Source organism: Coffea eugenioides, chromosome 3 (assembly GCF_003713205.1).
Source record: "Coffea eugenioides isolate CCC68of chromosome 3, Ceug_1.0, whole genome shotgun sequence".
NCBI classification, from domain to species: Eukaryota; Viridiplantae; Streptophyta; class Magnoliopsida; order Gentianales; family Rubiaceae; genus Coffea; species Coffea eugenioides.
Window position 1 is genome coordinate 18610084 of NC_040037.1, and position 14168 is coordinate 18624251.

At 33.9% G+C, this 14168-nt stretch overlaps 1 protein-coding gene across 1 annotated transcript; it reads right to left on the reverse strand.

Annotated features, from left to right (window-relative positions):
* Window positions 1–12650: 12650 nt before the first annotated feature.
* On the reverse strand, window positions 12651–13683 carry LOC113766242. The gene is made up of 3 exons (XM_027310453.1): window positions 13541–13683; window positions 13182–13419; window positions 12651–12919 (listed from the first exon to the last, which is right to left on the reverse strand). The coding sequence occupies exons 1-3, from the start codon at window positions 13655–13657 to the stop codon at window positions 12651–12653; spliced, it is 624 nt and encodes a 207-aa protein (XP_027166254.1). The 5' UTR covers window positions 13658–13683.
* Between the last annotated feature and the right edge of the window lie 485 nt (window positions 13684–14168).

The window sequence follows — 14168 nt, forward strand, 5'->3', positions numbered from 1 at the left end:
AAATTCAATATTTGTTTAGAAAAATAACAAAAATCACTTCACACCTTTTGATTCAAACACATTTTTTATGTAAACTTTCATTTTATTGGGTTTGGATTTTATCCCACCAACTTTTATTTTGTTGGATTTGAGTTTTATTCCACCAATCTTATTGGGTTTGGATTCATCCCACCAACCGTTTATTTTATTGGGTTTGAATTTTATCCCACAATCGTGTCGAATTTGGATTTTATCCGATCAGACATTCATTTTATTGGGTTTGGGTTTTATCCCACAAACCGTTATTTTTTTGTGATTGAGTTTTATCCCTGCCAACCGTGTCGGACTTGGATTTTATCCCATCGAACATTTATTTTGTTTGGTTTGATTTTATCCCATCAACCATTATTTTATTAGATTTGAGTTTTATCCCACCAACATTTATTTTATTGGTTTGAATTTTATCCCACCAACCATATCAGGTTTGGATTTTATACCATCGATCGTTTATTTTATTGGGTTTGGATTTTATCCCATCAACTTTTATTTTGTTGGGTTTAGATTTTATTCCACCAACAGTATCGGATTTAGATTTTATCCCATCGACTGTTTATTTTGTTGGGTTTAGATTTTATCCCACTAATTTTTATGTTTTTTGGGTTTGTATTTATCCCACTAATCGTTTATTTTGTTGGATTTAGGTTTTATCCCATCAATCTTTATTTGGTTGGGTTTGAATTTTATCCCACTAACTATGTTGGATTTGAATTTTATCCCACAGAACATTCATTTTGTTAGGTGTGAATTTTATCCCACCAACCGTATCGGATTTGAATTTTATCCCACCGAATATTCATTTTATTGCATTTGAATTTTATCCTACCAATCTTTATTTTGTTGGACTTCAATTTTATCTCACCAATCATATTGGGTTTGGATTTTATCCCACCAACCATTTCTTTTGTTGGATTTGAATTTTATCCCACCAACCGTTTATTTTGTTGGGTTTAAATTTTATTCCACTAACCGTACCGAGTTTGGATTTTATCCCACCGAACATTCATTTTGTTAGGTTTGAATCTTATTGCACCAACCGTTATTTTGTTGGGTTTGGGTTTTATCCCACCAACCGTGTCAAATTTGGATTTTATCCCATCGAACATTTATTTTATTGGGTTTTAGTTTTATCCCACCAACTTTAGCCCTCAGGGGCTTGGTCTGGTGGTTGAGGGTGCTGAAGATGGGGCTTCAGGTCCCTGGTTCGAACCTTGCTGCCAGCAAGTTGTTGAGGGTGGTGAATAGTCTGCGGGGTCCACTCCCTGCGGGACACACCTAAAAAAAAAAAAAAAAAAAATTATCCCACCAACTTTTATTTCGTTGGATTTGGGTTTTATCCCACCAATCGTGTCAAGTTTGGATTTTATCCCACCGACCGTTTATTTTGACAGGTTTAGGTTTTATCCCACAAACCTTTATTTTGTTGAGTTTAAATTTTATCCCACCAACCGTTTATTTTATTGGATTTTGGTTTTATCCTACTAATCTTTTATTTTTCCTAGGCTTAGATTTCTGATTCATTAGGTTTTACTATTTATTTCTGTTGCACTTGAAAAAAATTTTTCTGGAAAAATCTCCAACCAGGCTGGCTGACCAATCTCATTCCCGATCAATTTTCGACCTTGATTTCTAATCTTTTGAGTGATTTCTTTTTTTTTTTTTTGCACTATCACTAGAAGTAATAGAACAACTTTTGTTCTGAAAATTTTAGGAAAAAACATCCCCAACCCTTTCAAATTGCAGCCCAAAGTACTGACCTCATCACAGCTGAAATTTCTGCAACAAAAGTCTTTTTGTTTCATTTCCAAAACCAGCACGATTTTCTTGGAGTAGCTCGCGTTAGTTTGACTGCATAACCATTCTCAAGTGACCCTAGTTTCTCTTCCTGTTGGTTTAACACAATTTTGTGAAGATTTGAGTTCATTACGCATGAGTTTTAAGTTTGCCATGGCCGACGTTTAATGTCCATAACCCTAGTTTGTCGTGGCACGAGTTTTATTGCATTTCATGCATTTTTTCTATTTTTAGGTCATTTTCATTTGCATGATATTTTCCCTACTATTATTCCCTTACCCTCTATGTATTTAGATCACGATATTTAGACTTGCATTTCATTTAGGAAATTAGAAGTAGACTAGTCCATTTGCTTGATTAAGTTAGAGAGTCACCCTTCAAATATAGGAAATGAACGAGTGTAGTTTCTTAGTTTTAGCACACTCTCATCCTCTCTATAAAAAGGAAAATTGAAGTTACGAATTTTAGTCCCCCGTATCCATTATGTTGTATTTCTCTCCTTTAAGTCACGTATATTTCTTTTTTTCTTCGAGTCTCATCTTTTGCATATTCGTGATTTCTTTTAAGAATCATTTTGAGCATCACAATTAATGTGATTTGTACCAATTAAATTTTGAAGAAATATTTCGACCCTCTCGCTATCCTTTAGATTTAGATTCGCATCCATGTAGAAATATCAAAATGTGATAAGTTTTATAGGTTAGACTAAGAAAATTTTCGACTAATCACGCAACTAGTCTTAGTTAGGTTGAAAGGGTGCCTTAAATCAGATCTTTGCTTTCCCTTTCTTTAACCGTGACTCTCGAACTATTTTCTATTGTTTTTCGAAAACCTGGAGTCGTCTAAAAAGAGTTTTGTTTATTTTTCATTTAAGAACATATTTTGGATGACTTGGTACACTTTAACTCAATACCAAGTGGTGATTCCTGTTTTTTCTTTAAAACCCTTTTTAGACTATTATTCTAGGCCTAAATCGTCGCACTTTTTAAGTCCTATTTTAGGCCCTTCCTTTTTCTTTATTTATTCTCTAAAAATCAAAAACTCATTTTTTCTATTTCTAAAACCAATAAATATATCTTTTCTAAACCATAATTTTATTTTAAAAAAATGGGGCGCGACAATATGTCTACATGCACATATATGTATATGTATACATACATATACATGTATATACATATCTATATATATGTATAAACACATACATATTCATACATACATATATACATGCAGAAACTATATGGATTCATTCATTCTATTAAGTATTGATTGGTACTAGTGAATACATGCACAAAAGGTAAGTAAATATATTTGACAACTATTTTAATGATTGCTTCGAGAATATAATCTTGATACATTTAATTAATGCCATTATATGATTATGAAATGCAGATTAACTCAGTGATTCTACATATTTTGTTATATATTGCCGAATATAAAAAAGAGAGAAGTTGCCTTGAGAAACATTTGCGCAATTGTTCTGGTCAATTCGTATTATAATTTAATGTGAGTGGTTCTTTTCTTTATCTATTGTTTGTAGAGATAGTCCGAATAGGTTATTGGTTCTTTTTCATTAAATATTTTATTGTTTTTGTGCATATAAAATGTCTAGTTAATAAATAAAATTGAATCTTACAAATATATATGCACGCACTCATGTATATGTGTATATTTATATACATATACAAATATGTGTATATATATATGTATATATGTATGTATTTGTATACATATATATATTTATACATATATACATATATACTTAGACCCTGTTTGGTAACCCAATTTAACACTTCAATTTAATGGGTTCAAAATTTAGGGGTGGCAATTCGGGTCCAATCAGGTTGGCTTGACCCGGCCCGCAAAAAATTTGTTGACCCGAACCCGACCCGTCAACCCGTGACGGGTCAGTATATCTGACACGAACCCGAAAATTTTGGGTTGGCGGGTCGACCCGAAATGACCCGAAAATTAATTTTAATTTATTAATTTATCACTGTAAATTCTAATAAAATCAATTTCTCACAAAAGTAATTACATTATCAAGTAATAAAAATTTAAATAAATAATTTCAAATCAAATCCAAAATAAATTAAACACCGTAAAAGTGTTTTATCCCAAACCAAATATAAAATAAATTAAAACGAATTATATTATTTGTTCAAATATAATAATAATTTTAACTTCATACAAGGTAAATAAATTCATTTAGGATTAAGTAATTAATGCCTTTGAAAAAAAAGAATGATTTAGTTTAGTTAGATAAAATAATTTTTATGTTTATTAAATTATTTTTAATTTGTAAACGGGTCATATTGGATCATATCAGGTCACCACGGGTTGACCCGAAATCGACCTGTTTTCTTTTCGGGTTGATCGGGTTCGACCCGATTCTGACCCGAACCCCCAAAACTTCAACCCAAATCCATTAATTTCGTGTTAGGTTCGTATCGTGTTTTCGGGTCGTGTCAGAAATTGCCACCCTTAGTTCAAATCTTAACAAATTTAGACGCTTTTGATAACCAAAACTAAAACATCTAAATTTATTAAGAGGTTCTAAATTTTCTAAGCAAAATTTGTTCCAATAAATAAGTGATAAACTTTTTACTTAGGCCCTGTTTGATAATCTAGTTCAACATTTAAAACTAATGGATTCAGATCTTAACATATTCAGACCATTTGATAACGAAAAATTGAATATCTGAATTAATTAAATGGCACTGAATTTTCTGGCAAAACTTGCTCCCAAAATTAAGTGATAAGCTATTCACTTATCACTGAATGTGGTATCTATTCAAATATATTAGATTTAATACTTAATAATTTAATAAGTTAATGGATTTAAATTTTAGATTTTAGATTTCAAACTTCAGTTTTATCAAACGCGCCCTTAATGTGATATACACATGCTGCATCAAGGGATGTACACTAATAATAATATCTGGTTGGTACTTCATTAAACCTTTAGCAACCTCCCTGAAACAGTGAAACAGGAGCAGCATGAGACACTATATCATTTACCTTTAAAGCACCAATTTGAAAAAAATTGAGCACGAACCGAAAAGCCAGAAAAGAAGAAAGAAACATCTTTCCTCTATTTCTCTTTTCTGTTTTATCGTATTGATTAGCAGAAATCTCGATACATAAGTGATTGCTGTGAAATTCATCCATCAGGGATATATCAAATTTAGTACTTAACAATTTACTAACTTAATAGATTCAGTTTTCAGATTTCAATTTTATCAAACGCACCCTTATACATATTATAAAAATATATATACCTACATATATACATACACACACATATGTATGATATTTTGATTCAACTTATATTGTAAATTTTAGCATTTATTAAAAATGTGATTTTTTTTTGATAATGTACTATTCTAGTTCTAATTTGATAAAAGGTTTGGTTAATGGGTACTATTAAAAGAAGCTTTGGGTGTTAGCTTTTTGGAAAAGATGTAGTTAATTTGGGAAAGTGTCTAATTGTACGGGATGTAATAATTGTGACTGTATGTATTCACATAGGTCAGGTATAATTTTAGGTGTATTAACGAGTATCGAATAAGCACCCTTAAAATAATAATTTGTTAAATTAGGATGACTATGAAAGTTAACATACACGTAGATTAGGATGACTATGAAAGTGTTGAAAGTTAACATACACGTAAATTAGGATGATTATGGATGTTAACATAAACGTACACTCAATTGACTTCCAATTAAACAGCTTTTTTTTAATTTCATATACAAATATTAACCTGTCTTTTTGTTTGATAAGATAACATCCTGCGCAATATATACCAGTAAAAAAAACTACTCATAGTTGGTGTTTGAAATTTGGTAAATCATTCGTATATTTAACAAACTGCATTAAGCGAGGCGCAAGCTTCCAAATACTTGGGTAACTTTTAGTTCACATATATAGGCTACAAAATTTACCTTATTATATTGAATTTCATACTTAAAATACAATTGACAGGGAAAACATTATTTTGGATAACCAATTTCTTCAAGTATTATTTTGCTTGCAATATAAACATGATTTTTAACTATTTTTTTTTTATTTTTTTCAACTATCTTTTTATCTCATGTATATCATATATTCACATTATAAAAAGTGCTACATTACTTGAGTCGAATTCATGATCTTAATATCATCCTCATGAATTTAATTGAGCAAACTAATTTTTAAAAAAATTAATGAATTTTTATAGTTCTGCTAATTGGTTTTTGATGTGGCACTGGTGCAGATGACTTGCGTTGAGTTATGACTCTATCACAAAGGTATATGAGGGGCTACCACATTGGGTAAAAGTGCAAACATACATGTAATTGTACATGCAAAAGATATGAACTAGGTGGCATTGTTAGAACTAAATAAGAAATTGATTACACATGAAAAGCAAGGTAAAAAAAATAGAATTAAATCCAAAGGTCCTATTGTTTCTACACTTATACTATTTATATTCCTTTTCTTGTTTCCTTGTTTTCTAGTCCTGGATTGGCGTAATGATTTTTTTCCTGTTATTTTTGGAGTAACAATTTTTTTTTTTAAATTTTCTTTCATGTAGCTTGATTTGGGACGTCATATTTTTCATCGCACTTCTTCATGCATTAAAACCAAATTTTTTGGATGCGTTATGGTATTTTGTGTCTTAAACACAAGAAAACTTTTCAAGATAGCTATATATTTGTGAACTTGAGTTGTCATTTGAATCAAATAATGAAATTCTCAGAATTTTTGCTATTTAAAAATTTTCAATATGCTTATGCTTGTTATTTACTTCTTTTATTTTTATTTCCTTGTATCAGCTATGGTAACATTCGACTCTTTTTTTCCAACAGCTAGTCGAGTTAATCATTTAAGAATAAGTTGGTTCTTGAACTCTTTGGCCAATACTGCAACTTCATCAAGGATAGCCCAATTCTTGTGCTATCAGCAACATCCAGTTAGTATTATTAATTTTGTTGAGAATATAACTAAAGAATCTTCCCCGCGCGAGGCGCAGGTTGGTTCCTGCATGCCCGCATGGTGTTTTCTTAGGGAGTCTATGTGGGCTTTTTTTGTAAAAGTTTTTTGATTTTTTTAATTTTGTTGAGTTTAAGTTTGAAATAATTGTATAGTAAATACGGGTTATATTATGTTGGATTTTAAAGAAATGTTATATAAATTATATGGAATATTTGTAAATAGACTAAATGAGAAAGATAAAGTTGACTAAGTTTGACTTTTGTTATTCATCTTTTGGTTCTGATAAGAGAAAGGGGAAAATATAAGTTTTTTATTTGTAAATTGTAAATATGGGCTATATTATATTGGAGTGGAATGAAATGTCACATTAATTATATAACTATTACTGATGCGACTCATGTAGGTACGTCAATGGATAGGGTTTGGATTGGGTTTCTTTGATCTAAATCCATACTTATTAAATTTATTAGACACAGATCCAAACCCTTATGGGTTTGAAAAAGTAAGACAAATACTTATAGATCTGGGTATTTATTGGGTATCTATGGATATTTTTCTAAACATACTAAAGTAAAGATATATATATATATATATATATATATATATATATAAATATATAGAGTTCATAAATAATATAAATACCATCCAATTTTTGTTTTCAAATAATAAAATTAGCATTCAACAAATTGAATGTGATATTATGAACTCAAAGAAATAACTATTATCAATTACTTCTATTTATTTTCAAAGTTTCAACTGCATCCCCATCCAACCTTTAAAGACTTATTACCAATTACAATGATAACTAAGATTAGATTGAAAAAAAAGAAAATAATATAACACATAACATTCAGCCTTATTTAAAAATATATATAAATTTATACCTCTTTTTCTTATTTAAGTCTCAATGTTGGTAAATGTCTCACAATCCAACCCTAAAATAGTGAATGAGATAAAAATCATTCGACTAAGGATCAATTGCAAATAAATAATAGAATAAGAAGATTTTATAAACACTTGCACATCTTTTTTTTTTATTCAATCTAATCATCAGGAGTCACTAATGCTTCAACCACATCTGAGAGCAATTTGGCACGAGTTTCATCCTTTTTTTTTGAAAAACTTATTTTTAAAAAACAAGTCAATCCAAATGGAATTGTCTTTCATTTTTACCATAATTTTCCAATATTTTTGGTTCATTAAGTTCTCATGTCTGTTAATATAGTCCCTTGTTTTGTCTCTAACCTAAGCTAGTTTTGATTTTGAATAATATGAATTTTTTGTGCAATAGTTTGAGATGATACATAAAACAACATGGAATTACATAAAAACTAAAATAAGATTTGGACATACACTCAATAGAACTTCTTCATACCAAACCTTTTTGTTCATTCCAAGTGCACCTTAGAAAAGCCAATTGAGAAGGATTGCAAGTAGGTTTTGTGCCTGCAACTACTTATAGTGAAGTACTCAGTAGGTTGAGGTGCTGTAATTTGTGTTCTTGACTACAATAATTGGTCACTAATCAAATTTCAAATTTATGAATAATTCATTTTCCTGCATCTTATGATAACTATCCTTGGCAACCTTCTCCAATTCTCAAGACCAAATAAAAGTAGAAGAAAAGTTCATTACTGAGATCTGAGATTCATAAAATTAGACCAAAAACATGAGAATGATATCTAAGATACAGTTTAGCTGTTACAGTTTAACTTTTTTCTACCTCCTTTCTCTCCATTTTTGTTCTTCTTCTTATTGTTTCCCTTGCCCTGTTTGCTTTGAGAGGCCTTATTGTTGTCATTGTTTTGGGAAGCAGAAGCAACACCAGAAGGCTAATTCTTGACCTTTTCTTCAGGGACTTTCCCAATTACCCCCTCAGGCTCTGCGTTATCAGTTCCTCTAAACAAATTTTTGCCATCATTTTCCTCCTTAGGCTCAGCATCAGAAACTATCCCAGAAGCAGTTTCCCTTCGCACAATTAAATGATTTAGAAAAGCCTCCAGCCTAGGCCTCTTTGACTGCAAGCTCTTCAGAAGTGATCCAATTTCTTGCAAGTTTCCAGTCTGAATAATATCACTGGTGGGGGAAAACATCAATGAAACTTCGAGTAAACTATCGAAGCTGACACTTGAAAAGCTAAACATAAAAATTGTATGATCAGGTATTGAATGTAGCAAACTAGGGAAGTTGCACAATCTGCAATCATGAAAGCACCAGAAGTTCTTTTGTATCACTACTACTTGGTTCAATTGCCAACCGATATGAAAATTAAGCAGCCCTTTACCTGGAATAGAGCTACAAATTCAGCTTTCTAGATAAAGTCCATATGCAAAAACCATGGATATCAATTGTCAGTTGTCACCCTAATGTTTTAGTCTAAGAAAACTGTTACCAGACCATCGCAAGCATTCGATTTCAAGTATTTAAAAGCTGTGGTTATGAACTTACCTAGAATCAAATAGGGAGATGAATTGCTTGATTTCGTCAAGCATGCTGCTTGCTTCACCGAATTGGTTTACACTACCACAAGGAAGAAATTTCTTTACATTTAGTCCAGCAGTGAAAAAGCTTGTACTTTCTTCCAATTCCTCCTGGAAACGAGTTAAGAAGCTTATACTTTCTTCCAATTCCTCCTGGAAACAAACAGCATAAAAGAGAGTTGTTAAAGCTATTACATGGAAGTGCTTGTATGGTTATTAAACGCAAAATCCACAAAGCAGCTGAGCATGAGCAGACCTAAGCAATCCATTTGTGGTTACCTTAAATTGAGAAAGATTAGGAGAACAGCTTGATAACTCTTCTTCTTGTCTTTGCTCTGTTGATATTTGCACATCAGAGATTTTTTCAGAAGGACCTGAGTACATCTGTGGGTTGCTTTCAGTTCCACTTTCTGTGCTCATTTTCTGACCTGGTGCCGCAGAAATGTCAATTGACATGAGAGACTCAGCATTATGATCAAGTCCTTCACACAAATTCGGAACATTTGCTTCAACCATAGGCCTTTGCTGATGGTAACTTCCTTGCTTTCGGAACAAGTTTCTCGTGATGTCATCAATTCTTGGTGTCAAAGCTGTGTCAATGATGATTGCAGGACACGCGAATTTTGGACTATTTTCTCTCAAATGCACAATCACAAGAGGATTTCCAATCCTTCTGAATGCTTCTACAGTTGCCTTTAACATAAACCAATCCTGAGTCAAATTAGGCATTCTTGGCCTAAGTGCCTGAACGAATGGCATTGGCAGCTGCGAACTAATATGAGACTGATCAAGCAGATGAGAAAGAACATTAGAATACTTGCCTGAGTTCAAGTGGAGCAAGCACAAGATAACCACAAGCCTTAATGCTAGTAGTGGATGATACTGATTTACATCAATTTTTGATTTTGCAATCCATGATGCTGTCTCCCGCTTATTAAAAAGAAACTGTTCAACCATCATAACAACAGAATCAAATATGATTTCAGGAGACAACTGCGTGTCAGCTACTGAACTCGCATCTGGATACATGTCTGCTTTAAGATAAACAAGCCATTCCACAAAAGAATACTTTGTTGTGAAAAAGTAATCCTTGGAATGAAATACAAGGAGTAGCAGGCGTTCAACAAGATATATTAAACAATCAGGTGATACATAGTCATATGACCTCCAATTTGCAAGATAAGTATCTCTCAAAGCTTCGTGGAAGCTATCAATCAGTGAAAACTTCTTCCAATCTTCACCTGAAGTATTTGACGAAGGATCACCCAAGGATCTTGATTCTGTTATCCCAGAATGCCTCAATGAAGATACTTGCAAAGAATCAATGAATGCTCTCCAGGAAAAATTCTTTTCAAATCTTTTTGTTATCTTCATGTACAGATCATCTGTTGGTTTTCCAGATCCAAGCCAAATCATTACCACCCTCCCAATTTGACCGTAGGTAAGGTCACCTTTGTTACTGATATTTTCAACAATAACCTCTTCAAGTAGACTCCGTGAGAGCTCAGTTTTCCTTAAAGAGATCATGTTTTCCACCAATGATTTGCAACAGTCTAGTGGAAATACATATTTAAAGTACGTAATTGGTGGCCGCAGGAAATTTTCTAGCCTCCTTTCAACACTATCATTGAATTTGAATGATTCAGTCAAAAATTTCATCAATTGATAGATATCAATGAGGCAAATGCATTGGCAAAAAAGGGAGAATGACTCCCTTATTGACAACTTATAAAGAGCTTCAACAGTGTCAAGTACCTTCAGGCCGACGGAAGCTACTTCAGCCTGGCAATGACTCAGAGCAGCAGATGCAAATTTTCGACCATCAATGGATACCTGGTTCTCGCTTTGCTGCTTCTGCTTGAATACAGAACCAGTTGTTTTCACCCATTCAGCATCTGAGTTCAACAGTATATATGCTACATTTGAATTGATGACCTGCCTCCTCACACCAAAATAGTTCAAACAGAACTCACCATATTCAAGCCATTCATTATCATCTGGTTTTTCCACTGTTTTGAGATATTGCATGATATTTAACATGTTCCTTCTCCACATATCCCAAAAATACATGAGTGAACCAACGGAGATGTGGTTAAGTGAAATCTTATCTTCTGAATGCTTTTTCATATCAACTTGCAATTCATCTTCCCATTCAAACTTCCGTGCTGTACAATCAAGATGAGCATCCAGGATCCTCCGGATAGATATCAATTCAACTGTCAGATTTTTACATAGCTCTGAATAAGTGAGAGACTGAAGCAACTCATGCAAGCTAATATGCTCATGTGACAAAACTTCAACCTCTCTGCGAATGCGTTCATAGAACTCATTCGATTCTTCCTGTGCGAATGACATAGCTTTCTTTAGCAGTATTTGTTTCTGTCGAAATGGCCTCAAGGGCCAACCTCTATTTCCAGTCACCCATAGAGAGCGATGAAGCACAAATGAAATGATGAGTAAGGATGCTTCCTTGAGATGGCCTGCCTTCCCAAGCAGGTCTGCCTCCCGTGGCAGATCCCCTCTCAACTTTGCTATTTCTATAGCTTCCTCGAAGTTTCCGAGTTCTTCTTCCAACAACAAAAGTTCATCAATACAGCCTATGCATTTCAGGAAGTTACGTCTGGAATCCATAGAAAGGAAAGCTCTAACATATTTTATCATGGATTTAAAATCCTTGAGCTTATAATAACTCAAAGCGCAACTCTCCAAGAACTCTTGTTCAATTTTTTCAATTTCCATTTCGCCAGGAGCATTCTGTTTCCATTTCGTAATGTATTGCCTTCCCAATTCAAAAAGACTCCCCTGAGTGCACACAGACAAACACTCCAACAAGTAATTGCCATCAGCATAAGCCTTTGCTGCAAGTTCTTAACTTCTAGCCAAAGTGAAACAATCACCCGCTTGCTTAGGATCTCCACATTTATCAAAGGAAATTCTTCCTGCAGCAAGATTCAAAAGGTTGAACTTCAAGACTATGCTTTTCCAGTTAAATGTTTGCACAAGTAAAATACCATTTTCAAACCAAAGATAACTACAAAAAACAACCAGTTCCTCAACAACAAATCCCCCCCCCCCCCCCCCCACAACAACAAAAACCCCTCTCCCTCCCACAATAAAACAAAAGTATGTCTATAATAATTGTATTAAAAAACATAGGGGACATTGAGATATCATGCCTGCTCTTTCGTAATCCCCTCTCAACTTCGCTATTTCCACAGCCTCCTTGAAGTTTCCAAATTCTTCTTCCAACAGCAAAAGCTCATCAAGACAGCCTATGCTTTTCAGGAACTTCCGCCTTGAATCCATAGTAAGGAAAGCTCTAACGTATTTTATCATGGATTTATGATCCTTGAGCTTATAGTAGCTCAAAGCGCAACTCTCCAAAAACTCTTGTTCGCTTTTTCGATTTCCTTACTTTGTTTTGCGGTACCATTACCACCAGGAGCAGCCTGTTTCCATTTCTTAATATATTGCCTTCCCAATTCAAAAAGATTACCCTGAGTACATGCGGACAAACACTCCAAGAAGTAATTGCCATCAGCATAAGCCTTCGCTGCAAGTTTATAACTTTTAGCCGAAGTGAAACAATCACCTGCTTTTTTAGGATCTCTACATTTATCAAAGTAAATTCTTCCTGCAGCAAGATTCAAAAGGTTAAACTTCAAGACTATGCTTTTCCAGTTAATTGTTTGCACAAGTAAAATACCATTGTCAAACCAAAGGAGACCAGCTGTTATAGAACTATAACTACAAAAAACAACCAGCCCCTCAAGGGCCTCAACAACCACCCACCCCTCACCCCTTCCCCTCTCCCTGGCATCGACAATAAAACAAAAGTATGTCTATAAGAGTTATATTAAAAGATATATAACTAAGGAGACATTGATACATCATACCTGCTCTTTCGTAATCCCCCAAATCACAGAAGCATTCAGCAGCAGACTCAGCTCTGCCAATGAAGTCAAACAACTCAGCAGCCTGTCTGAGGATTGTACAAGCCTCTTGAGGATTTGACTCACGCAGGTGATCAGCGGTTGCCCTCAGGCCAGCAGCCTTGGCCCGTTTCTCCCAATTTGTATCTCCTGCCCTTTCAAAGCACATGGTTGCCATCTGATACTTGTTCTCCCGGTAAAGCTGCATTAAAATATAAAGAAAAATTTTGTAGATTCCAGAATGAATGATAACATGCACAACAAACTTGAAGCATAAAATGCATAGAAGCTGCGGTAGCAGAAACTTTAGAGAGCAGTCCAACCTTTATACCCCTTGATTTCCACTCTGCAGGACTGCTCGCCATTAGCATCGTTTGTGAAAATGATTCATCCACCTCCTTTACTTGCACAAGGCCCAACTTCTTCCAGAAGTCAAACATGGGTGCAGCAAACTCCTCACTATCTTCACAAATCCACAGTCTCTGCCTTGTCCGCGTAATTGCCACGTATAATTGTTTCAATTCAGAACAAAGGATACTGTGTCTTGCATGACTAAAACTAGGAAAGCACCTAGGGAAACAAGAATCACGTAGATCTTTTTTCTCCACGAAGTCATACACCACTCTCCATTGGTTCTTCAGAGGCGATGAACTGAAAAAATTGTACAGTAAGACATCCTGCAAATTGTACAATAACCCAATCAAGACACAGAGTAAATTTTGAATGAAAATGAGGAAAATCTTTAGCAAAGAAATCACTAAATGGAAGAAATAAAAGCAGCTAGGCATGCATTCAGTTTTCCCAGGCCCTTGGTCATACTCATAAACGGTTGGTTAGAGAATCACTTGGTAGTAAATGACAATCAATCACCTGAAACTCTAGACCCTTGCATTCCAGTATTGTAAGAACAAGAGCATGATTTCCTACATCTCTAGAAATTCCTTCCCGAGC